The sequence below is a fragment of the Mustelus asterias genome, chromosome 1 (assembly GCF_964213995.1).
Source record: "Mustelus asterias chromosome 1, sMusAst1.hap1.1, whole genome shotgun sequence".
Lineage (NCBI taxonomy): Eukaryota > Metazoa > Chordata > Chondrichthyes > Carcharhiniformes > Triakidae > Mustelus > Mustelus asterias.
The window spans coordinates 12,017,266-12,044,750 of record NC_135801.1 but is presented as its reverse complement, the minus strand read 5'-3'; the positions used below and the strand labels follow the sequence as shown (position 1 = coordinate 12,044,750).

At 43.2% G+C, this 27,485-nt stretch overlaps 1 protein-coding gene across 2 annotated transcripts in view; it reads left to right on the top strand.

Moving 5' to 3' along the window:
- Nucleotides 1-27,485, top strand: part of tbck (TBC1 domain containing kinase) — a 218,442-nt gene that overhangs the window by 7,961 nt on the left and 182,996 nt on the right. For both annotated transcript variants that reach the window (XM_078209219.1, XM_078209229.1), the window contains exons 2-4: nt 8,267-8,488; nt 19,823-19,895; nt 26,219-26,333. In XM_078209219.1, the coding sequence (XP_078065345.1) occupies nt 8,296-8,488; nt 19,823-19,895; nt 26,219-26,333 (381 nt within the window). In that variant the 5' untranslated portion in view covers nt 8,267-8,295. The remainder of the gene's footprint in view (nt 1-8,266; nt 8,489-19,822; nt 19,896-26,218; nt 26,334-27,485) is intronic.

Genomic DNA, 27,485 nt, shown 5'->3' with positions numbered 1-27,485 from the left:
GAATGAGAGAGAATCTGGTGAACTGGTGCGGCAACAATAATCTCTCCCTCAATGTCAACAAAATGAAGGAGATTGTCATTGACTTCAGGAAGCATAAAGGAGAACATGTCCCTGTCTACATCAATGGGGATGAAGTAGAAATGGTCGAGAGCTTCAAGTTTTTAAGGTGTCCAGATCACCAACAACCTGTCCTGGTCCTCCCACGCCGACACTATAGTTAAGAAAGCCCACCAACGCCTCTACTTTCTCAGAAGACTAAGGAAATTTGGCATGTCAGCTACAACTCCAACTTTTGCAGATGCAGCATAGAAAGCATTCTTTCTTGTTGTATCACAGCTTAGTATGACTCCTGCTCTGCACAAGACCGCAAGGAACTACAAAAGGTCGTGAACGTAGCCCAATCCATCATGTAAACCAGTCTCCTATCCATTGACTCTGTCTACATTTCCTGCTGCTTTGGCAAAGCAGCCAGCAAAATTAAGGACTCCACTCACCCTGGACATTCTCTCTTCCACCACCTTCTGTCGGGAAGAAGATGCAAAAGCCTGAGGTCACGTACCAACTGATTCAAGAACAGCTTCTTCCCTGCTGCTGTCAGACTTTTGAATGGTCTTACCTTGCATTAAGTTGATCTTTCTCTACACCCTCGCTATGACTGTAACACTACATTCTGCACTCTCATTTCCTTCTCTGTGAACGGTATGTTTTGTATAGCGCGCAAGAAACAATACTTTTCACTCTATAAGATGTGACAATAATAAATCAAATCAAAATCTTGTGGTGATTTTTCATTGTAGTTGCTTGGAGAGATTTCGATGTTTGTCTGAAGGAAGGTGACATTATGTTCTGAGGCTCCACAATGAGTTTGCAGCTGTTCTCCTGATGTCAATGACAGGAATCTGAGTGACCGACATTGGAACAAACTAATGTTCTGGTCTGGAATTCTCCTCTTCGACGTGACTGTTGGGTTTCTTGCAGTGTTTCTCACTCAGCTGTGACAGTGATGTTGGAGAGATTAATTGAGCATCTGGTATTAGGGAAGATTTGCCAAATTAGGTAGTGAAGCTACTATATTTGGAAAGTAATGTGCGATATTTTCTCAATAGAATTGGGAGCTTAGTGGGAGTACCACACTGATTAGTCATAGGTACAATTCTGGTTCTAATCTACATCCACGATGGTTCTTAGTTTGTTGATTTATTATTTCATGGCGTAACCCCGGAAGGTGCAGCCTCGGAAAGTGCTGCCCCGAGAGCAGAGGTGAAATCCTCGGAAGAGGACAATATAAGGGCAAAGCTCTGGAAAGTTGTAGATAACTTACAATGAATCTCATTCTTATTGTATTGTTATTGGTTAAAAGACGGTGTGTTAGCAGTTGGTACTGTGTTATATTATAGCTTGCTGGTTTACTGTCTTTGTGAATTGTTTGCAACCTTGGAAGGCCGGTTGTGGATAACCCACAATGCATACTAGCTGTTACTGTGCAATGCTTTGTGCTGTTGTTTAAAAATGGCATGTTTATTGTTGATATTGTGTTATATCGGATGTTATTTTTATAATTTGTGATTGTGAAATGGTATTGTATTCTGGATTGTACTTTAAAAGTGTAATGTATTTTGTATTTGTGGATTGCTTAAATAAATAAAAAGAATGAGAAGGACATCCATTTACACACAAGACAATTGTATTGAGAAACTCATGAGCCAAAATGGCACTTTGTATTCAGCAGTGATTTGGAAATCTTGCTGTGTGGATAGAATTTGATTTATTATTGTCACATGTATTATCATACAGTGACAATAATAAAGAAGTATTGTTTCTTGCGCACTATACAGACAAAACATATCGTTCATAGAGAAGGAAACAAGAGGGTGCAGAATGTAGTGTTACAGTCATAGCTGGGGTGTAGAGAAAGATCAACTTAATGCGAGGTAAGTCCATTCAAAAGTCTGACAGCAGCAGGGAAGAAGCTGTTCTTGAGTCGGTTGGTACGTGACCTCAGACTTTTGTATCTTTTTCCCGAAGGAAGAAGATGGAAGAGAGAATGTCCAGGGTGTGTGGGGTCCTTGATTATGCTGGTTGCTTTGTCGAGGCAGCGGGAAGTGTAGACAGAGTCAATGGATGGGAGGCTGGTTTGCGTGATGGATTGGGCTACGTTCACTATCTTGTAGTTCCTTGCGGTTTTGGGCAGAGCAGGAGTCATACCAAGCTATGATACAACCAGAAAGAATGCTTTCTATGGTGCATCTGTAAAAGCTGGTGAGAGTCGTAGCTGACATGCCAAATTTCCTTAGTCTTCTGAGAAAGTAGAGGCATTGGTGGGGCTTTCTTAACTATAGTGTCGGCATGGGGGGACCAGGACAGATTGTTGGTGATCTGGACACCTACGTTTGTGAATTACATGTGAAATTGGTGATAGTTTAGAGCATTTAAAGAGGCTATGGATTGGAGATTCCAGATGACAGAAATGTCGTGGCTGACGGAACAGACAGCACTTGAAAGTAATGAACTGGAGAGAGTTGGAGTAAAAAGCAGGTAAAAATCCCAGGAGCAGAAATGGAAGGACCTTTTAGTTCAAGGAGGTCACATAGGTAGAGTGGAATCAGGCGATGAAAAGAATTGACAAGAATGGGAATCTTTCGTAATGGACCCATTGTGGGTGGCACAGTAATTAGCATTGCTGCCTCACAGCGCCAGGGACCTGGGTTCGTGTCCCGGTGTGGGTCACTGTCTGTGTGCAGCCTGCACGTTCTCTCCGGGTCTGCGTGAGTTTCCTCCCACAGTTCAAAGATGTGCAGGTTAGACTGATTGGCCATGCCCAAATTGCCCCTCGTGTTTAGGGGGATTAGCAAAGTAAATATGTGGGGTTACGGGGATAGGGCCTGGGTGGGATTGTTGTCAGTGCAGATGTGATGGGCCGAACGTCCACTGTAGGGAACTGTAGGGATTCTGTGGAATGGATTTGTGGAGCAAATTGAAGACAGTGTCTTTATGGGAGCTGACAAGGGGCTGAGAAATGTGTAGTGAGATTCACAGGCATTTGATGCTGTGCTTTCAGGTGATGACGCGAAGAGGCGGCATGTAGATAAGAATTAGGAGGTAGATAACGATAGATCTTTGGGGGACTCCAGGGGTAAAGGTGCTGGAGCAGAAAGAGAAGCCATTGGCTCTGACTGGATTGATAAGATCGGAACCAGGCAAGTGCATGCCTGTCAATGTACTACCAGTCAGAATGTAGCAATCACCTCGTTAAGAGAATTGCCAGCAAAACGTGTAATGTCGATTGTGTTATAAATAGCAACCGCTGCAACACTTTGGGGATTGAGTTCCTTGTACTCTGCAGCTCTGAAGTAGAGACCGCCAATAAAACAGTTTGAACCTGATGACCAGTGTGAATTAATTCTTGCATCATAACCACTTATTGTGAATAACAACGCCCACCCAATTGAGGAATGGTGGAGAGGCATTGGAAAAGGATAGTATGATTAACCACGTCAAAGGCTTCAGACAGATTGCGAAGGGTGCCATTCCGGCGGGGGGGAGGTTTGTTTACCCACCATGTCAAAGGCTGCAGACAGGGCAGCACAGTGGTTAGCACTGCTGCCTCACCTAGATTCGGTTCCCGGCTTGGGTCACTGCTTGTGCGGAGTCTGCACGTTCTTCCCGTGTCTGCATGGGTTTCCTCCCACAGTCTGAAAGATGTGCTGGTTAGTTGCATTGGCCATGCTAAATTCTCCCTCAGTGTACCGGAGTGTGGCGACTAGGGGATTTTTACAATAATTTAATTGCGGTGTTAATGTAAGCCTACTTGTGACAATAAATAAACTTTCACCTTAGGTCGAGAAGAATAATGGGGATGGTTTGCATAGGATGTAATTTGTGACTTTGATAAGAGCTGTTTCAGTACAGTGGCAGAGACCTGATTAGAGGGGTTCAGACACAGAGTTCCAGGGAAGATGGGCGCGAATTTGGAAGGTGGCAAGTTATTCAAGGACTTGGGAGCAGAAAGGAAGATTGGAGATGGACAGGTCATTGGGAAGAACGCTATTTTGTGATAACAGGCCGACAAAGATCATTAAGTAATGGATTAGGTTCACAGTTGTAATTGAAGAGAGTAGGGAGACAGAGACTGACGCTATTTGGAGTTGAAATAAGGCAGACTTGGTGACAGGACAGATGTGCAGAAGAAAAGTCAGCTTGGATTAAGGCTGAGGTTACCTCTGGGCTAAGCTTGAAGTGGAAACCAGGGGAATCGGCTCAAGTCTGAAATGTGACCCAATTCTGATTTTAAAAAGTCACAGACCTGAAATGTTAATTCTTCTTTCTCCACAGTTGCTGCCAGACCTGTAAAAATATTTCCAGCACTTTCTGTTTTTATTAATAAAGTGTATTAAGTTGTTTATGTATAAATTGAAATACAAGTCTGGGTAATTTTCCTTTTATTCCCTCCAGGCAGAATGTTTAACTGTTTTTCTTGTACAATAACCAGTATTACTGAATAATAGTAATTACATCAGATTTCTTAAGTCCTGGTTTACAAAAGCCTAATCTTCCTACCTTTTGCATGCAAAAACATTGGAAGGTTGCCACGACAGGAATGCTATCTGCTTTGCAATAAAAAATAGAGACGTTTTGACAGAGAAGAAAGCAGGAAGGAACCATAAACCTTTCAGGATTAACTAGCTCTGCTGCCAGAGAGGAGGGAAATGTGTTTCCTTTTATGCAGAATCACTTGTTTTGCAAAATAATCTTGGCAACCTTTTTGCTGCGGTTATACTGCCACCTTCATGTCTTGTGAAATGGTTCGAGGTATCGCTTGGCGCTGGTTAGGTGCATTGGCACAGTGGTTATCACTGCTGCCTCACAGCGCCAGGGACCCGGGCTCGATTCCCGACTTGGGCCACTGCCTGTGCGGAGTCTGCACGTTCTCCCCGTATCTCCGTGTGTTTCCTCTGGGTGCTCCGGTTTCATCCCACGTTCTGAAAGACATGCTAGTTAGGTGCATTGGCCATGCTAAATTCTCTCTGTGTACCCGAACAGGCGCCGGAGCGTGGCAACTAGGGAATTTTCACAGTAACCTCATTGCAGCGTTAACGTAAGCTTACTTTGTGACACTAATAAATAAACTTTAAACGTCAGGAGTATCCAGGAAGCCATCTCACAGTGGCTGTAGAATGACTCCACCCTTGAATCATGGAATCCCTACAGTGCAAAAGGATACCATTCAGCTCATCGAGTCTGCACCGACCTCTCTGACAGAGCATCTTACCCAGACCCTATTCCCATAACCCTACTTAGCTACCCCACTAATGCCCCTAACTTGCACACTTTGGGATACTAAGGGTCAATTTAGCATGACGAATCAACCTAACCCGCACATCTTTGGACTGTGGGAGGAAACCCATACAGACACGGGGAGAACGTGCAAACACTACACGGACAGTGATCCAAGGTTGGAATCGAACTCGGGTCCCTGGCGCTGTGAGGCAGCAGTGCTAACCACTGTACCACCCCAACTGTAATATGGCTGACTGAGAAATATTAAGTTGGTTTAAATGGAGACCAGTTCTAACTTTTAACTATATGCTTGGTGTAGTGCAACTGCTCAATTACAACCTTTATTCTGCTTTTGCAAACTTTTGTAAATCTGTTGTCATTGATTTGATTTATTATTGTCACATGTATTGGATACAGTGAAAAGCATTGTTTCTTGCGCGCTATACAGGCAAAGCATACCGTTCATAGAGAAGGAAAGGAGAGTGTGCAAAATATAGTGTTACAGTCATAGCTGGGGTGTAGAGAAAGATTAACTTAATATTAGGTAGGTCCATTCAAAAGCCTGACGGCAGCAAGAAAGAAGCTGTTCTTGAGTCAGTTGGTACGTAACCTCAGACTTTTGTATCTTTTTCCCGACAGAAGAAGGTGGAAGAGGTTTATGCGGAACAGCACCTTCTGTCCAAAACTTCAATGTGGTTGACTTTCAGCTGCTCTCAGGAGACTAGAGATGTTCAATAAATGCTGGCCAGCCAGCGACGCCCATGTCCCACGAATGAATTTAAAAAAAAATTTGGGCCCCAAATTGCTCTCAATATTCCAAATGTGGTCTGGCCAGAACCTTATAAAGCTTCAGCTGTGCATCCCTGCTTTTTGTACTCCAGTCCTCTCGGAATGAACGCTAACATTGCATTTGTCTTCCTAACTATCAAGTCAACCTGCAAGTTAACGTTAAAAGAACCCCGACCTAGGATTGTTTGTTTACTTATTAATTAAATTAATTACTTATTTGGCCCTTTTTGGACATCCTGAGGTCATAAAAGGCACTATATAAATTCAAGTCTTTCTTTCCAACACGGGCAAACAAAGCAGCCAATTTGCACACAGCAAGGTCCCACAAATAGCAATGAGATCATCATATTTTGGGGATGCTGTTTTCGGGATGAATGTTTGGGCAAACTCCCCTGCTCTTTAACACAAAAACACTAATATCAATCTGGATTGGGATTTGATCCAGAGTTTTCTGGCTGCTAGGTGCAGGGTCAAGTTGGCACTGGAAATGTGTGTGACTTTATGAAGAGGTATTATACATCCTGGAACTCTTGACCGCCCCTATCACTGATATTAGAGAACAGTATTAACTTGGAAGAACCACTTCCATAGAATCAGGGCAGTGTCAGTACTCCGTAATCATGTAATGGCAGCTTAAATGTTTAATACACTTGATTATGTCACTAAAACATAGAAACTAGATGCAGGAGTAGGCCATTCGGCCCTTCGAGCCTGTTCCGCCATTCGTTTTGATCATGGCTGATTATCGAATTCAATATCCTGATCTCCCCTCTCCCCCCCCCCCCCCCCCCTTCCCCAAAGAAATGCAAGTTGTTCTTTCTAAGGCATTAGAAAAAAATGTTTAACAGGAAGTTACTGCATGCCTTGGTTAAAATGATGAAGTTAATGATTTTTAGTGCGTTAGATTCGGCCTGAACTTTGAGTTTCCCTTAAAGTCTATTTTTCTCAAATGAAAAAATGTGGATCTTGTCTCAGTCCGATTTCTGTGCAGGAAGTTTAATCATAGACTCCCTACAGAGCAAAAAAAGATAATTTGGCCCATCGAGCCTGCGCTGACAACAATCCCACGCAGGCCTATCTTTGTAACCCCGTGTATTTATCCTGCTAATCCCCCTGACACTAATGGACAATTGGGAATGGCCAATCAGCTAAGCCACACTTCTTTGCATGTTGTACCATTGTATATTTCTGTACAGTATTTTTTTTTAAACAAAGATTTGTAAAGATTCTGAGAAATGGATGCCTTGCTAGAAAATGCTATGGCTATCTACTTTAGTCACTTCCGTCTGCTTTTTTAAAAAAAACCTTCAAATGACATTTATTAAATGATTTGCACGTTCCTCCAAATGTAGATTATGGATGTGTTGATATTGTAGTTTGGGAACATGAGGACAGCACCAGTTGACCCCTCAAAACTGCTCCACAATTCAGTTAGATTTTGGCTGATTTCTACCTGCCTTTTTTCACATCCCTTGATATCCTTGCCTAACAAAAATCTATTACTCTCAGTCTTTAAAATTCTCATTGACCTAACATCCATAACCTTTTGGGTGAGTGAATTCCAGGCTTTTGCTTGCTACTCTTTGTGAGAGCTTGTTTAAATACAAGATTATCATGAGATAAGAACCTAAAATGTCAATTTCATTTTATCGTAATGATGTTCTGGTCTGTTCTACTGATCACCATTTGGCTGGATGAAGGAACCATCACTTTAATTTATTAATTAGGACAAAGGGACTTGATTGAGAAGTACAAAATTATGAGAGACATGGGTAGAGTAGATCGGAAGAAACTTTTCCCCTTTGTAGAGGGGCCAATAACCAGGGGGAATAGATTTACGGTAAGGGGCAGGAGATTTAGAGGAATTTAAGGAAAAACTTTTTCACCCAGAGGGTAGTGAGATTCTGGAACTCACTGCCTGAAAGAGGCGGGAACCCTCAACATTTAAGAAGCATTTAGATGAGCACTTGAAACACCACAGCACGCACAGCTACAGTCCAAGTGCTGGAAAATAGGATTAGAATAAATACGTGCTTGATGGCTGGCCCGAAAGGCCTCTTTCTGTGCTGTGAAACTCTGATTCTATTTGCCCTAAGGCGGTTTGCCTCACTTTAATGTTTTGGAGATCTTAGCTACTTGAGTAATTTAAAATGGCAGCGTTCTCTCTGCTGAATTTCTTATGCATTCCCTTGTTTTTCAGGTTTGCAATGAAACAGAATTGGGAGTAAAATGTTTCCCTTAACAGATGCCCAGCTTGGAGCCTTCACTTTTTTCGCTTCAGCACTTCCACACGATGTCTGTGGCAGCAATGGGCTACCACTCACCCCAAACTCCATCCGGATTCTAGGACGATTCCAAATCCTCAAGGCCATCTCGCATCCCAGGCTGTGCCAGTATGTGGACATATCACGTGGCAAACATGGTGAGCTCTCTTTCAAGTGCAGTGCATTCAGTGTAGCTCTCCATCACCTTTGAATCCTGATCTCCGTAAGATAATGGGAGACAGATGAAGCAAAGAGACGACGTGTGATGTAATGAATTCTTGATGGTTCTGATAAATATTCTCTAAATCCATTGGAGAGGACCTTTTAATTTTTTCTTTGCATGACTGCTTATGATTATTTCTTGGGATATTTGGAGAATGCCTGCTGTCTATAACATTTTTACCTTTTAAAATGTCCTTGTGTTTTTGTAAATAAGCTTTACAAGGGTGCACGTGAATAGACATATCAACGTTTACCCTTCTGTCTTTGTCTTTGAATGCTTGATTACACTTTAAATCTCCCTCCAAGTTGTGGCTGCCTGCTGACTTGAGGGATCAGGCTTTTCAAGAGCTCAGTGTAGGATGCATCCATTGCATGTTATGATATTGCGTCATCATGTTGTGTATTGCATCGGGGGTACCCCTCAGTTCCAGGTTCTAAGTTGGAGCCAAAACAACAATATTCCACTGTCGGGCTTGGATGGATAAAAGCAAATTACTGCAGATGCTGGAAGGTGAAACCAAAAGAGAAAATGCTGGAAAATCTCAGCAGGTCTGGCAGCATCTGTAAGGAGAGAAAAGAGCTGACGTTTCGTGTCCAGACAACCCTTTGTCAAAGCTTTGACAAAAGGTCGTCTGGACTCGAAATTTAGCATTGGCCATGCTAAATTCTCCCTCTGTGTACTTGTTCAGGTACACAGAGTGTGGCAACTAGGGGATTTTCACAGTAACTTCATTGCAGTGTAACTACTTGTGACGAATAAATAAACTTTTAACTTTGATAAAGGCAACCGCAGGAGAAATACTGTATACTTTAAAAAAACCATAATTAGAGGAGAATTGAGTGTAGAATGTCATAATTTCAGATGAATAATGAACAGAAATATTAGGGTATTAAAAAATAGTTTGAAATGTGAATGCCAGATGCTAATTGAAATTCATTTAACAATGAGGACATGACTGAAGTCTAAAATCTTTTGGATCAAAGTGTTGCAGGGTGTCTGGCAAAGAGATGAGATAGAAAACTCTTGAAGTTTATATTGAGTTTTAAATGTTCAATCTTGAACTTAACTTTGCCCATTTCAAAATACAGCTAAGTTATTTAAATCCTTTCTACATGATGTTTCTCTGTTACCACTGAATATCTTGATGGTGTCAACAAATTCCATGTGCTGGCATTTGCTTTCGTTCAAGTGTCATTTAGGGACAATGTTTCTCGGTGAACACATTCAATTCTTCTGGTAGCACTTTTGCTTCTGAGTGCGAAGGTTGGCTGTTCAAATCTCACTCCAGAGACAGCGGACATAATCTAGGTTGGCACTTCACTGCAATACTGAGGGAGTTCAGCTTTCCAGGAAATGTTTTTCAAACCAGATGATGAACCTAAAACTCATCTACTTGCTCAAATGACCCCATTGCAGTTTTCAAGGAAGAGTAAGTACGTATACTTGCGATCATGAGCGTAGACAGCCTGGAGTTTTCGGAGAGATACAGAGCTCTCAGAAGCCTGCAAAACTCTCCTAAATTCAACCTGAACTCTTAACTGCCATCTGAAACAGCCTTGCGAGCCACTCAGCTATTTACTTTACAAGAAGCTCAAAGGCAATAAATGGTAGTTTTTTTTTTTAACTGGTCGGTGCAACATCGTGGGCCGAAGGGCCTGTTCTGCGCTGTAATGTTCTATGTTCTATGTTCCCAGCAATATGCACATTCCATGAATGAATTTAATTAAATTTTCCTTATCATTTTGGCTAACAGTTTAATGTTTGAGGAAGCATCCGCAGTAGTAATTTCCAGGTATAATGACCCAGCCCACCTGTTTGAAGGTATTTTTCTTCAAACCATTTGGAATTAAGTTTATAAGTTACTCAAGGGGCAGTTATAATTTGGTTTTGAGCTGTATTCTAAATCTAGCCTTTTCTGTGCCTCTCCTCATATATGGAATAGAATACAAACATGGAAGGCTATTTATCTAAGTCAAAGAAGAGTTGGAAGAGAGAGATCTGCTTTTGCATTATAAGAACAGGCATACCACAGGATGGAAAAGAGCAAAGTGGGGAATTCATAATAAACTGTTTTTATTAAGAGCCAAAAACTGGATGGATACTAGAGTGAAAAACATGAACATGACACTACGTTTCAGTAAACTTGTTTTTTTTGTTTAACAGCAGACATTGAATTTCCTTAAACACTTCTGTTGCTGTTGTATAACCCTTTCACCCAAGTTTTTAATGCCTTTAGGATTAGTTGTTTCTTATGCTGGTTCTTTTTTGATAAACTAGTGGCAATTAATATAGAAAAATATCCAACGCAATTTTTAATTTAAAAAGTGAATGTAAAGCCAAAAAAGACATTCAAATGGGTGAACAAAAGTTTGGTGAATGAGGAGACATTCACATTTGGGTTTTGAAGGAGGAAGTGGTGGAAAGACAGAGGCATTTAGTGAGGCAATTCCAGAACATGAGGCCTAGGAACTGAATGGCACAGCCATGATTGTGGGACTAAGAGGAAGAAGGAGGAGTTGTGGAGCAGGTGAATTATTGGGGTGGTGGTTTGAGTAGAATGAGGATAGATAAGGCCATGAATGGATTTAAGCATGTGGGTGATCATTTTAAATTTGAGGCACTAGAGAACAGCAGTGATAGGTGAGTAGGATCTGGAGTGTGATACAATACAGACTGGATTTGTACAAACTGATGTTTAAAGGATGGAGCATGTGAGTGTCAGCAGGAACGCATTGGAACCTTGGAGGTTCAAAGTGATCAAGGCATAGATGAGAGTTTCGGCAACTGATGTGATGAAGGTTGGAAGTATACTCGTATGGTGAAGGTGAGGCCAGAACACAGCTTTGAGTTGAATAGGATGCAAGTTCAATCAGTCTACTTCTGTTTGAGGTGGTGGCTGAAGAGGGGAGTGATGGCAAGGACATGGCATTATTATGATGCACCTGAACTACCTTGTAACCTTATTAATGCTGATAATTGCCCAAGTCATATTTATAGCGTAATAATATGCAATTAACAGCATTATTGCAAATTTGCCAAAGTTTGTATTGCTAAATTTATAGTTCGTGGTCTCACTTCCGCAAGAAGAAATTGACCCATAACTTACATGTATCACACTAGGTGTTGGTAGTTAATGTTAATACGGTTCAAACTGGTAAGTGTAAGATGGTTCAGTGATCCACATTTTAGTCTTTTAAAACATACCTGGACTTGATTCTTCAAAGATGGTACAAAGGCATTGGATTTGTCTGTTGCAACTGTTGATTTACTGAGATATGTACCTTCAATATTACACGCCATAACTTGCCGTATATGGCATATGGTACACTTGTTTTGATTAAGCAATTTCTCTCCTGTCAGTTGAGCCTGTCCTCTTTGACTCTTTCTGCTTCCCTCTGTGTCAGTTTTTAGGTGTGGAGGAAAGGAACTCTGGTTGCAGTTGGGTAGAGTTTGTGTGGAAAAAAAATGTGATTCCCAAAGGCGACCTGGCAATACGGTGGCCCTTAATTTCTATCACCGCCCTTGCCTATTTGCTTTTGAACTACCCATTCAACCCCCGTTGAGCTTTTCAGAGGCCTAAGTATTATGTTGGCTTTTTTGTGAGATTTCTCTTTGCGGCACGGTAGCACAGTGGTTAGCACTGCTGCTTCACAGCTCCAGGGTCCCGGGTTCGATTCACAGCTCGGGTCACTGTCTGTGTGGAGTTTGCACATTCTCCTCATGTCTGCATGGGTTTCCTCCGGGTGCTCCGGTTTCCTCCCACAGTCCAAAGATGTGCGGGTTAGGTTGATTGGCCAGGTTAAAAAAAAAATTGCCCCTTAGAGTCCTGAGATGTGTAGGTTAGAGGGATTAGTGGGTAAATATGTGGGGGTAGGGCCTGGGTGGGATTGTGGTCGGTGCAGACTCGATGGGCCGAATGGCCTTCTTCTGCACTGTAGGATTCTCTCTCTCTCTCTCTGATTTGCTGAGCTGAATTAATAAAAAGAACTCATGGAGGCAGTAAGTTCTGGTTGGAGATTCTGGTTACTTTAGCGATGGAAAAGGATAGGTATATACTGAAGGGCAAGAGTTATAGCTGGGGGAAAGGAAATTATGATGCGATTAGGTGAGATTTAGGATGCATAGGATGGGGAAGGAAACTGCAGGGGATGGACACAATTGAAATGTGGAGCTTGTTCAAGGAACAGCTACTGCGTGTCCTTGATAAGTATGTACCTGTCAGGCAGGGAGAAAGTGGTCGAGCGAGTGAACCGTGGTTTACTAAAGAAGTTGGATCTCTTGTGAAGAGGAAGAAGGAGACTTATGTTAAGATGAGACGTGAAGGCTCAGTTAGGGCGCTTGAGAATTAGCCAGGAAGGACCTAAAGACCTAAAGAGAGGGCTAAGAAGAGCCAGGAGGGGACATGAGAAGTCTTTAGCAGGTAGGATCAAGGAAAACCCTAAAGCTTTCTATAGGTATGTCAGGAATAAAACAATGACTAGGGTAAGATTAGGGCCAGTCAAGGACAGTAGTGGGAAGTTGTGCGTGGAGTCCGAAGAGATAGGAGAGGCGCTAAATTAATATTTTTCGTCAGTATTCACACAGGAAAAAGACAATGTTGTTGAGGAGAATACTGAGATACAGGCTATTGGACTAGATGGGATTGAGGTTCATAAGGAAGAGGTGTTAGCAATTCTGGAAAGGGTAAAAATAGATAAGTCCCCTGGGCCGAATGGGATTTATCCTAGGATTCTCTGGGAGGCTAGGGAGGAGATTGCAGAGCCTTTGGCTTTGATCTTTATGTCGTCATTGTCTACAGGAATAGTCATGATGTGGAGATGCCGGCATTGGACTGGGGTAAACACAGTAAGAGTTTTAATAACACCAGGTTAAAGTCCAACAGGTTTATTTGGTAGCAAATGCCATTTGCTACCAAATAAACCTGTTGGACTTTAACCTGGTGTTGTTAAAACTCTTACAGGAATAGTGCCAGAAGACTGAAGGATGGCAAATGTTGTCCCCTTGTTCAAGAAGGGGAGTAGAGACAACCCTGGTAATTGTAGAGCAGTGAGCCTTACTTCTGTTGTGGGAAAAGTTTTGGAAAGGATTATAAGAGATAGGATTTATAATCATCTAGGAATTTAGGGATAGTCAACACGGTTTTGTGAAGGGTAGGTCGTGCCTCACAAACCTGATTGAGTTCTTTGAGAAGGTGACCAGAGGTGGATGAGGGTAAAGCAGTTGATGTGGTGTATATGGATTTCAGTAAAGCATTTGATGAGGTTCCCCACGGTAAGCTATTGCAGAAAATACGGACGCATGGGATTGAGGGTGATTTAGCGGTTTGGATCAGAAATTGACAGAGGGTGGTGGTTGATGGGAAATGTTCATCCTGGAGTTCAGTTACTAGTGGTGGCAAGGATCTGTTTTGGGCCACTGCTGTTTGTCATTTTTATAAATGACCTGGATGAGGGCGTAGAAGCATGGGTTAGTAAATTTGCAGATGACACTAAAGTTGGTGGAGTGCGGAAGGATGTTGCAGGTTACAGAGGGACATAGATAAGCTGCAGAGCTGGGCTGAGAGGTGGTAAATGGAGTTTAATGCGGAAAAGTGTGAGGTGATTCACTTTGGAAGGAGTAACAGGAATACAGGGTACTGGGCTAATGGTAAGATAGTTGGTAGTGTGGATGAGCAGAGAGTTCTCTGTGTCCATGTGCGTAGATCCCTGAAAATTGGCACCCAGGTTGATAGGGTTGTTAAGAAGACATACGGTGTGTTAGCTTTTGTTGGCAGAGGGATTGTGTTTCGGAGCCATGAGGTCATGTTGCAGCTGTACAAAACTCTGGTGCGGCCGCACTGGAGTATTGCGTACAGTTCTGGTCGCCGCATTATAGGAAGGATGTGGAAGCATTGGGAAGGGTGCAGAGGAGATTTACCAGGATGTTGCCTGGGTATGGTGGGAAGGTCTTATGAGGAAAGGCTGAGGGACTTGAGGCTATTTTCGTTAGAGAGAAGAAGGTTAAGAGGTGACTTAATAGAGGCATACAAGGTGATCAGAGGATTAGATAGGGTGGACAGTGAGAGCCTTTTTCCTCGGATGGTGATGGCTAGCACGAGGGGACATAGCTTTAAATTGAGGGGTGATAGATATAGGACAGCTGTCAGAGGTAGGTTCTTTACTCAGAGAGTAGTAAGGGCGTGGAATGCCCTGCCTACAACAGTAGTGGACTCGCCAACATTAAGGGCACTTAAATGGTCATTGGATAAACATATGGATGATATTGGAATAGTGTAGGTTAGATGGGCTTTACATTGGTTTCACAGGTCGGCACAACATCGAGGGCCGAAGGCCTTGTACTGCGCTGTAATGTTCTACGTTTACAGATCCAGGACTGTGCACAAACCACATCACATGACCCTGTCCATCACTAATCTGAAATCCCTGGGGAATTTTAGTAAACAAAAGTCTATTAACTCTACTTAATATCACCACTTACAAGGTTGAAATGAGTAATTATCCTGCTTACCAGCATCTGAACTGTATTCCTCCCAGACATACTGACTGTAGAAAAAAGCTGAACTTAAAGTTTATTTATTGTCACAGGTAGGCTTCCATTCACACAGCAATGAAGGTATTGTGAAAATCCCCAAGTCGCCACACTCTGGCGCCTGTTCGGGTACACAGAGAGAATTTACCATGGACAATTCACCTAACCATCTGGATAAGAATGGTTCGATCAAGCAGACGCAGCATGGATTCATGAGAGGAAAGTCGTGTTTGACGAACTTGCTGGATTTTTATGAAAATGTGACTAGTGCGGTTGACGGAGGGGAACCGGTAGATGCGGTGTTTTTGGATTTTCAAAAGGCATTCGATAAGGTGTCTCGCAAAAGGTTGCTGCGGAAGATTGGGGCACACGGAGTTGGGGGTAGGGTGCTAGCGTGGATTGGGGATTGGCTAACCAACAGGAAGCAGAGAGTTGGAATAAATGGGTGCTTTTCTGGTTGGCAGATGGTGACGAGTGGCGTGCCGCAGGGATCGGTACTGGGGCCTCAACTGTTTACTAGTTACACAGATGATCTGGAGGAGGAGACTGAGTGTAGGGTAACAAAGTTTGCTGACGACACGAAGATAAGTGGGAAAGTGAATTGCGTGGAGGAAGCGGAAGGTCTGCAGAGAGATTTGAATAGGCTGAGTGAGTGGGCGAGGATGGGATGTTGGCATTTATCGCGAGGGGGATAGAATATAAAAGCAGAGAAGTCTTGCTGCATCTGTACAGGGCATTGGTGAGGCCGCAGCTGGAATACTGTGTGCAGTTTTGGTCCCCTTACTTGCGAAAGGATATATTGGCCTTGGAGGGCGTGCAGAGAAGGTTCACCAGGTTGATACCGGAGATGAGGGGTGTAGATTATGAGGAGAGATTGAGCAGATTAGGTTTGTACTCGTTGGAGTTTAGAAGGCTGAGGGGTGATCTTATAGAGGCATATAAGATGATGAAGGGGCTGGATAGGGTAGAAGTGGAGAGATTCTTTCCACTTAGAAAGGAAACCAGAACGAGAGGGCACACCCTCAAAATAAAGGGGGGTCAGTTTAGGACAGAGTTGAGGAGGAACTTCTTCTCTCAGAGGGTGGTGAATCTCTGGAATTCTCTGCCCACTGAAGTGGTGGAGGCTACCTCGTTGAATATGTTTAAGTCACGGATAGATGGATTTCCGATCGGTAGGGGAATTAAGGGTTATGGGGAGCAGGCGGGTAAGTGGAACTGATTCACTTCAGATCAGCCATGATCTTATTGAATGGCGGGGCAGGCTCGAGGGGCTAGATGGCCTACTCCTGCTCCTATTTCTTATGTTCTTATTAACCAGCATGTCTTTGGACTGTGGGAGGCAACCGGAGGAAACCCACGCAGACACAGGGAGAATGTGCAAACTCCACACAGACAGTGACCCAAGCCAGCAATTGAACCCGGGTCTCTGGCGCTGAGAGGCAGCAGGGCTAACCACTGTGCCGAACTTTAAAACATTCTCCTGAAAGATGAAAAATCGCACAATATATGTACATATCATTTGCACCGTTTCATCACCAATTTACACCCTTTCATCACAGTAAACAGAGGTAGATCATTAGTCAGAAGACACAGGTGTGGGATAATTGGTAAAAGAATCAGACAGATAAGATTGTTACTGCAGAGTAAGTTGTTATGATGTGGAAAGCACTACCTGAAAGGGTGGTGGAAGCAACTTTCAAAAGGGGATTGAATGTTTGATTTAAAATGGAACAATTTGCAGGGATGTGCAGAGTGGGTCAGTGGGAGAAAATTGATTACACTTCAAAAGAGCTGACGCTGGCATAATGGGTCGAATGGCCTCCAGCTGCACTGTAACCATTTTATGAGTCTATAAGATTCTATTATGATTCTAACCACATTTGCAAGAGAGCTTGGAGGGTGTTGAACCAAATATATTGTTATTGCTGTGCTCTTGCCAGTAATGTGCTGTAAAAATTGGATGATATTTAATCCAAATGAGCAAATGCTTCATGTAAATTTATTGGACATGTGGGAAGTATTAGTTGAACAATACAATATTTCTGATTCTACAAGGACATCAAAGCCAAGTTGGCCAAGTAGGTGCCATGATTGCAGCTGCCAAATCACCAAGACAGAGGATTTGATCACTGGATTAATTTCCACCCCGTGGCATATAATTTATAAGTGAAGATGTGATTGGGTGAAGGGAAGGATCTGAAGGGTTCTATACTATAATCGTGTTCAACATTTGTTTGTATTTGGACATCAATGTCTTCTAAAGCAATCTTGCGATGGTGCTGCTTAATATCCATTTCTCAACCCTTCCCTGGTGGCTCAGTGGGCAAGGGGAATTCTCAGTGTGATTGTACAAATTACAGTGATCCGCATTTCAATCCATTTTTTTTGGCAAGTTAGCTAGTTTCAACAAAGTCAACAAGTTTGGGCGGCACGGTGGCACAGTGGCTGGCACTGCTGCCTCACAGCGCCAGGGACCCGGGTTCAATTCCCGGCTTGGGTCACTGTGTGGAGTTTGCGCGTTCTCCCCGTGTCTTTCCTCCGGGTGCCCCTCCCACAGTCTGAAAGACGTGCTGGTTAGGGTGCATTGACCTGAACAGGCATCAGAGTGTGGCGACTCCGGGAATTTCACAGCAACTTCATTGCAGCGTTAGTGTAAGCCTTACTTGTGACTCGTAAATAGATTTTTAAAAAGTAAGGAAGTTGCCTGAATGTCCGTGAGTGAGATTAGTGTTGCTGCTCCTGGTCACTGTCTTCCGGGTTGTTTTGGAAAGTGCTGGTGTGGTTATGCATTGACCGCAGGGATTGGCAGCAGGCAAAGGCCATTTGGCCCTTCCAGCCTGTTCTGGCATTCAATGAAATCATGTCTGATCCTTTCGTGGCCTCAACTCCACTTTCCTGTCTGTCTCCTCCATCCCTCACAACCTGCTTAACTGCTGTCTAATTCAGCCTTGAATATAGTCAATGACCCAGTCTCCAAGCTTTCTGGGGGAGAGAATTCCACAGGAGGCCCTCTGGGAGAAAAAAAATTCTTCTCGTCTAAATCTTAAATGGGAAACCTCAAAATTTAAAAACTGTGTCCCTTTAGTTCTCGACTCCCCCACAAGGGAAAACATTCTCTCAGCATCCACACTATCAAACCCTCTCAAGATCTTGTATGCTTCAATCAGATCACCTCTCGCTCTTCTAAGTTCCGATGGGTATGCATCCAACATGCTTACTCTTTCATCCCAGGAATCATTCAAGTGAACCTTCTCTGAACTGCTTCAAATACAATTATATCCTTTCTTAAGAAACGAGACCACAATTGTACAGACATGCTGATTAACTAAGGCCCTGTACAGCTGTAGCAACACTTTTCTATTCTATTAGCATTGCGATAAACACCAATATTCGATTTGCCTTCCCAATCAATGACGGCACCTACATACTAACATTTTGTGGTTCATGTACCAGGACATCACAGTGGCACAGTGGTTAGCACTGCTGCCTCACAGCGCCAGGGACCCAGATTCGATTCTCACCTTGGGCCACTGTCTGTGCGGAGTCTGCTCGTGTCTGTGTGGGTTTCCTCCCACAGTCCAAAAGACATGCTGGTTAGGTGCGTTGGCCATACTAAATTCTGCCTCAGTGTACCCAAACAGGTGCCGGAGTGTGGCGACTAGAGGATTGTCACAGTGACTTCATTGCAGTGTAAATATAAGCCTGCTTGTGACGCTAATAAATAAACTTAAACTTAAAATCCCCAATCAAGTTCAAGGGTAGCAGATGCATGGGAACACCACTGCATTCAGGCTACACATCGTCCTGATTTGGAACCATTTCACCCTATCTTCACTGTCACTGGGGCAATCTCCCTAACAGCACAATGGGTGAACTGTAATGGTTCAAGCAGGTATTTCACCACCACCTTCTCACTGGGCAATTAGGGATGAGCAACTTTTACTGGCCTTGCCAGCGATGCCCAAGTCCCATTAAAAAAATAAATCCCACCTTTCCCCACTTGGACAGCCTGCCACATCCAATCTCTAGTCTTGACCATAAAAAATGTTTTAAAGTTTTTAAAGTTTATTTCCTTATTAGTCACAAGTAAACTTGCATTCACACTATAATGAAGTTACTGTGAAATTCCCCTAGTCACCACACTCCGGCGCCAGTTCGGGTACACTGAGGGAGAATTTAACATGGCCAGTGCACCTAACCAGCACGGCTTTTGGACTGTGGGAGGAAACCCGTGCAGACTCCACACAGACAGTGACCCAAGCGGGAATCGAACCCAGGTCCCTGGCGCTGTGAGACAGCAGTGCTAACCACTGTGCTACCATGCCGACCACATGGGCAAGAATTCCTTCATCCTGTGGTACCTTCAGGAGAGATGTGGGAGAACTCCAACATTTTTCTTCTCTTGTGGTGTATTTACAAGTATCGTGTTGCCTTTTAGCTTTGTTACACAAGTGGTATCCAACACTGTTTATTCCATTGTAATCTGTACATGCCCAAGGTAGCGATGGACATTTAATCATATTTCAGACACCCACAAAGCATGGACGTTTTGAACTCAAGCTTTACTCTTCCTCTGGCATTTCAGTATTATTCATTTCTTGTGACTGAATAAAAAGACATCAAGTTCTAATTATCCGTGGCTTGGCATCATGTAGATCTCTTAAAGCAATTGATTTAACAACTTTGTGATAATTTCCACAGCTATGTTTTAACATTTTGGGGACCTGTTCTTCTTGTACAGAAAGGCTGGTGGTTGTTACTGAGCATTATGAGAGAAGTCTGGAAGACCTATTAAAGGAACGAAAGCCTATCAGGTAACGTTTTTAACTTGTATATTGCGTACTATCACCTGAAAATATTCCCCCATTACATCCACTAGGCTATCAAATTGTTATTAATAAGTGACGCTTCAGAAGAATCTGCAATTCACTTTTATTGACTAGTTTTGTATTCCATGGACCCTTTATTTGAACCAATTAGAACATGTTGGGCCAGAATTTAGTCAAGTGAGCAATTGGCCCGTTTAATTAACCAGAACTTTTGCACTGGAAATTGCTGCATAAGGATGATCTTAACAGCACAATGGCACTCTGCAGGACATCTTGGATCTGAGTGACAAGCAGCACCAAATTTGAGGCTGGAAGTTCAGTTTGATTATTGAATTCAGGGACAAATCAAGCACAGAGATGGAAATAAAGAAAGGGAAAGTATAATTGGGTTAAGAGGGAAAATTGGAAAGAGGAAGGAATGAGACTCCACACTTGTGGAAAAAAAACAAGTGTCACCGAGAGGCTGGCAGTAATTAAGACATACCACACCATTGAAAAGGGTACTTTGACAGTGTTTTGACTTAATTTCAAACGGTGGCACAGTGATTAGCACTGTAGCCTCACAATGCCAGGGGCCCAGGTTCGATTCCCGGCTTGGGTCACTGTCTGTGTGGAGACTGCACGTTCTCCCCGTGTCTGTGTGGGTTTCCTCCAGGTGTTCCGGTTTCCCCTGTCACTCCAAGGATGATGTGCAGATGCCGGCGTTGGACTGGGGTAAACACAGTAAGAAGTTTAACAACACCAGATTAAAGTCCAACAGGTTTATTTGGTAGCAAATGCCGCTAGCTTTCGGAGCGCTGCCTCTTGGTGGAAGGGGCAGCGCTCCGAAAGCTAGTGGCATTTTCTACCAAATAAACCTGTTGGACTTCAACCTGGTGTTGTTAAACTTCTTACTCCAAAGATGTGCAGGTTAGGTGGATTGGCCGTAATAAATTGCCTCTTAATTGCAGAGAGATCATGAGGGTAAATATGTGGGGTTACAGGGATAGGGCCTGGGTCGGATTGTTGTCGGTGTAGGCTTGATGGGCTGAATGGCCTCGTACTGCACTGTTGGGATTCTATGAAAAATCTTGCTTCAAAACATTTCATTACCCATTACTTGTTCAAAAGTCAACAGCAGACTCCTGTGAATCTGTTTATTAAATACCCTCCATCATTAATACAAAAAAATGATCTATTAATACCGGTTCTATTCTGGGTCTGACTTGTCAGGTAATAGTAGCATGATAGATTGGCCAGTTTCTGGCCTTTCTAAAGCTTCCCCCTTGCTGTTCCCTATCAGTTGCTTTGCAATTACCCATGCAACTGTTCAACTATGTATTCACACACCATCTGGTGGTAATGTTGTGCAACTGCATGTGTTGCAGTGGCGAAGCAGGAAAAAAAGGGCATTAAAGTTTATTTATTAGTCACAAGTAAGGCTTACATTAACACTGCAATGATGTTACCGTTAAATTCCCCTAGTCGCCACAGTCCGGCGCCTGCTTAGGTCAATGCACCTAACCAGCATGTCTTTCAGAAGGTGGGAGGAAACCGGAGCACCCGGAGGAAACCCACGCAGACACGGGGAGAACGTGCAAACTCCACACAGACAGTGACCCAAGCCGGGAATCGAACCCGGGTCCCTGGCGCTGTGAGGCAGCAGTACTAGCCACTGTGCTACCCAAATAGGATGATAGGATGCAGGATGATGCATAAAGGCATTAGGAAAATCACAGGGAAGGTTCATAGAAACCGTACAGTGCAGAAGGAGGCCATTTGGCCCATCAAGTCTGCACTGACCACAATCCCACCCCAGGCCCTATTCCCAAAGCATCTCACAATTACCCTGCTAATCCCTCTAATCTACACATCCCGGGACACTATGGGCAATTTAGCATGGCCAATCAACCTAACCCACACATCTTTGGACTGTGGGAGGAAACCGGAGCACCTGGAGGAAACCCACGCAGACACAGGGAGAACATGCAACCTCCACACAGAACATGCAACCTCCACACAGACAATGACCCAAGGCGAGAATCAAACCCAGGTCCCTGGAGCTTTGAAGCAGCAGTGCTAACCACTGTGCTGCCTGTTGAGTTACAGCTGGGGGTGCATCAAAGGGAAACATTGCAGAAAGGGACCAAGTGCTTCAAGATGGACTGAGTACATGGAAGACTTACCTGAAGAAAACCGGCAAGGAGAAAAACCAACTATTAAGAAAAGCATGGCTGGTCTGAAGATCATGAATGATGAAGCAAGAACAACAATAAATAGATGGAAAGCAATGAGGTCAAAACCCCAGTTGAAATAGCCACATAACAAATTAAAAGTTTAGAAGACTTTGGAATGGACAAACTGACTCTCATCTTTAATGAAGCTTGTGACATGGAAGAAATCCCAGAAAATTTAAAGATGTTGATATTTATTGTGTTCCCTGAAAAGTCCAGAGAAATTGAAATGGAACTCGATTGCACTATCGGTCTAATGAGTCATATCCCGAAGATCCTTTCTCAAGTGCCGATGAATGGGTCCAGGAACAAGATAGAGCCAGAAATTTCAGCTCTTCATTGAAAAACAAAACATTGCTAATCTTATGCATGATATCAGAAAGAGCAACAGAGATGTATTTTATTGATTATAGTGAGGCATTTGATAAGATGAAGCATGGAGAATTGATGAGCGTGTTAGAGTCTCTTGACCTTAAAGGCAAAGATCTTAGTGATGAGGAACCTTTATTGGGAACAAACTGCAGCTGTAAAAGTTGAGAACAACCCAAGTGATTTTGTGAAGATTAAAAGGGGGGAGGGGGGGGGAAAGAGGAGAATCAGACAAGGGTGTGTTTCCCCTGCCCCCAGATTAATTCGGTCTGTATAGTGAAACATTCTTGGAGAGATTGAAGACCCTCCTGGATTACTAGTTGGAAGTTACAGCTTTAATAATACAAGATATGCTAATGACATCATTCCTATTGCTAACTCTGAAGAGGATCTGCAAAATATTTTGGATGCAGAAGTGAGAAGAAAGAGCTGAGCATAAATTGTACGAAAACCAAATATCTCTCCAAAAGAAAGTGAAACCAGAATATAAGATAATAGTGAAGAATGAAAATGTCAAACAGTTGGGTAAATTTGCCTAACAAGGAAGCATGTTAGCATTGGCTGGATGCTGAGATGAAGGATTGGATGAGTTTCATAAAATGATTATGATCAACTCAAAGTGAACCATTAAAACAAAGCTGAGGATCCTGGAATGCTACATTACACCAACGTAGACATACAGAAGCGAGTATTGGATGATCAGTGATGTAATTGTTCTGAAATGCAAATGTTCACCTTGATTTGAAGCCGGGGGCTGGGAATTCCAGTTCCCAGTGAGCCTTGGGCCTTTCGCGCACATGTGCAGTTTGTGCCTTTTACGTTCTTTAGACCGGCAATCAACCCTGCACTCCTGCGCAAGGAAAAAATAATAAACTGCTGCAAAAAGCAGGTGGGGTGACCTGATAACAATGTGCCGTTTTGTGCTGTGTGCATCCCATGGATCAGGTCACGAGAAGGAGACAGGGAGACACACCAGAAGAAATGTTCCAGGCAGGGACAAAGACAAGGATCAGAAAAGGGTCCCTGAAGTAAAGTTAAAAGAAAGGAGCAGAGCACAAGGCTCGAAGTTGAAGAGAGAGCTACGAGGTTCAGACTTGAAGTATACTGAGCTCGAGAGAAGCCCTGGCAACCTGACGAGGCAGCCAAAGATTGGTGATTCCTTACTGTGGGCCTATTGGAGCAGCGGTGTTCTTCCTGGCACGGTGGAGGTTCTGAAATTGTGTTTGGAAGATGAAGTGTGAGAGCACTCGGCGATCCAGGGGAAAAGGAATCTTGGAAGGCAAGATTGGAACCCTATGATGTGGACCGTTGTTGTAGCCATTTGAGTGGGTGTTATGTTTTTAGAGAAATCCGAGGCAAGTTTTTCGAATGTGGAGTTTGTGCTCCTCACCAGGGCTGCCAAAGCTTCAGTCAGGCCAGTTGGCTCGTGATGTGACAAACCTCTGGATGGGTTGTTCAGTAAACAATAGAATCTACTTGGGTCACATCTGCAAATCACAATGTCATTTGCTTTACAATGTGTCTGAGCACAGTTCACCTGTTAATTCACATGTACCTCATACTTACCATCAATATTAGAGTATAAGAAAGGTACTGCAAATTGTTTTATCTTTCTGAAGATAAATACTTGTCTGTGAAAGCTGAGATAAGAGGAATAGTGTAATTTGAATCATTTCCTTGTTTATATTGAGATCTTTCCAACCGTTTGTGCTTGATGCATTATATTTCATTTTTCTTGTTGAATTAAATGTTTTTATTCTTTGCATTGAAAGTTCTACAGCAGACTCTTGTGAATTTGTTCAGTAACTTTCCTCCATGGTTTCACAGAGAAGTTAAGATCTGTTAAACCATCTTTCACTATGAGATCTGACTTGTCCAGCAGCTGAGATCGTAACACAATGCAGAGAAGATTCGAGGTGGCAGATGAATAATGAAGATATCTTGGACAAGTCACACTACCAATGAAGAGGTGAAAGTAAAATCTAGGGCTAGAAGAACTCTGCTGATCAAGATCAGGAGGAGACAGTTGGAATTTTGTGGGCACATAATAGGAAATTATGATTTAGAAAGCCTCTGATGCTGCTTTGGAGAAAGAGATTGAGATAGACGAATCTTTTTTAAAGTGCCTCACAAACTGGATGAATCTAACATCAACGACTCCAGAGTAAAATTAACATGGAAGTTCCATGGTTGCTAACGCCCTCTTAGGGCATGAAGAGTGGGGGAGGCAGGATCTGAACCACAAAAGTGTATTCATATCATAGAATCCTACAGTACAGAAGGAGGCCATTCGGCCCATCGAGTCTGCACTGACCACAATCACACCCAGGCCCTATCCCCATAACCCCACGCATTTATCCTAGCTAGTCCCCCTGACACTAAGGGGCAATTTAGCATGGCCAATCCACCTAACCCGCACGGTCTTTGGACTGTGGGAGGAAACTGGAGCACCCGGAGGAAACCCACGCAGACAAGGGGAGAACGTGCAAACTCCACACAGACAGTGACCCGAGGCCGGAATCGAACCAGGATCCCTGGCGCTGTGAGGCAGCAGTGAATCACCCACATTTATAACCACTTCGGAGCACAGTAACACTAAATCTTGCTCAAATTTTGGGCAGTTTAGTGTTGTTGGCCGTACTAAAAACTGGGCTGAGATTAGCCAAATCTTCCAGTAGGATATGTGGAACGAGAGAGAACACAAAGCTTTATTGGATCCAAACCAGAGATGAAAGGAAAGACTGTATTAATCCACTGCATTATGGAGCCCTATAACCTAACGGTGATAGTGCTGACCATATATAATCCCTACACAGTTTCTGACCATGGAGAGCCCATATTATTTATAGCAACATCCAACAGGCTGATAACATCATTTACTGAGCACTGGTATAAAGAGCTTTCACAATGTTTTGGTTAGGTTTGACAAATTAGGTAGAACCTACAGTCCAGAAAAACAGCTCAACGCCAATGTTTATACCCACACAGGCCTTCATCCAATTGAATTGCCTCATCCCCCCCTGACCCTGCATACCCTCTATTCACTTCATTGCCATTTCAGTGTCTTGACAAATGGTGAGCTCGGTGTCTAATGCGAAAGCACTCAAAATGTTTTTTTTTCTTTAACTCTGAAGAATCTTGGAAGTGTTTCCCAACCCCCAAAATGAGAGATGCTGTTTATAAATACAGTAAGAAGTCTCACAACACCGGGTTAAAGTCCAACAAGTTTGTTTGGAATCACAAGCTTTCAGGACGCTGCTCCTTCCTCAGGTGAGAGAGAGGTTCACAAACACGGCCATATATAGACAAAGACACAATTGGAAGATAATTGCAGATTTGAACGTGAAGAATGGTTAGAATGTGAGCCTTTATAGGTAATCAAGTCTTTACAGATACAGATATATGCCGTGTTTGTGAACCTTCCTCTCCACTCCACTGATGAAGGGGCAGCGCTCCGAAAGCTAGTGATTCCAAATAAACCTGTTAGACTTTAACCCGGTGTTGTGAGACTTCTTACTCTGCCCACCCCAGCCCAATGCCAGCATCTCCACATCATGGATGTAAATACGATCTAGAGGCAAACGGTCCAACTGGCAGCTCCTTCAATAATTTTTTTCACTTCTTTTATCTGGTTGTAAATTTTTAAATCCAACTAAAAATTGGAGAAAGATGATTTTTTTGGAAACTACTTTTGACTTTTCCTTTTCCCCTCCTAACGCCTTTCAGTCCTGGAAGGGTTCTCCAAATAGCCTTCGAGGTATTGGAAGGTCTAGAGTATATGAACAAACACAGAATGGTTCACCGAGCACTCGCACCGCACAATGTTCTTCTGGATTGTGAGGTAAGACCATCTACTTTTCCCTCGTTAGATAGAATATACTGATGCATAAACTTGTTGTATATCTAGCATTAGTTATTAATTTAAAGAAGGACTTTTGAAATGTTTGATTAATTGGAGCTAATAATGACCAATCTACTTGTGGCTGTACAAATGGCTAACATTCATTAATGTAATGAAAATTAGATTATGTTACATTGCCTCTCTTTGGGAGATGCTGGACAGCAGGTTCTGGCATACTCAAAGTGGTGAGCGGATTCTGGAACTATGAAAGGCTGGTTCCCGAGAGGTCTAGACTTGGGACTAGCTTTCAGAACAAGCCAAGGCTCTGTCATTACCCCAGTCTGGACAGCAATGTCCTGTGGCCATTGCGAAGCTGGACAGCAGGCTCTCGAGTACCCCGAGGCTAGGGAGCAGTTTCTGGAACTGTGCAAGGCTGGACCGCTGGTTTCCGAGGTTTCTAGACTCGGGACCATGTTCCAGAATTGCCCAAGGCTCTATCATTGCCCCATGCTGAAGATCCTGTTACCGTCCATGGCTGGAGAGGTTCATGAGCACTCTGAGATTAGGGAGCAATTTCTGGAACAATGCAAGGATGCGCACAAAAGCCTGGAATATCCCGAAGCCTGGGAACAGATTCTTGACTGCCAGGGAGCTAGAGAGCAGAGTTTGAAATGATCTGAATCCGGAGAAAGATCTGAAAAGCCAAAGGTGGCAGACATGGCATGGTCCAAGATTTAGATAAGCGCTTACTAAGTTCCACCCTTAAAGATGATCACACCCTTCAACTAATTGCAGAAAATGCCTCAAGTGTTGCATTGGCTGACAGCAGGATAGATTCCATTGGTTTTTAAAACATTGATTTTTCACCTTATCCCCAGCAGGTTCTATATCGATGTCCAATGAATGTTAAATGTCATCTGGTTCCCTAATGTCCTTTTAGGGAAGGAAATCTGCCATTCTTAACTGGTCTGGCCTACATGTGACTCCAGAGCCACAGCAATGTGGTTGATTCTCAACTGCCCTCTGAACAAGGGCAACTAGAAATGGGCAATAAATGTTGCCCAGCCAGCGACACCCATGTCCCACGAATGAATTAGAAAAAATCATTTATGGAAGCAATTCTAACAGTAATACACTACTAAGAGCAAAGTT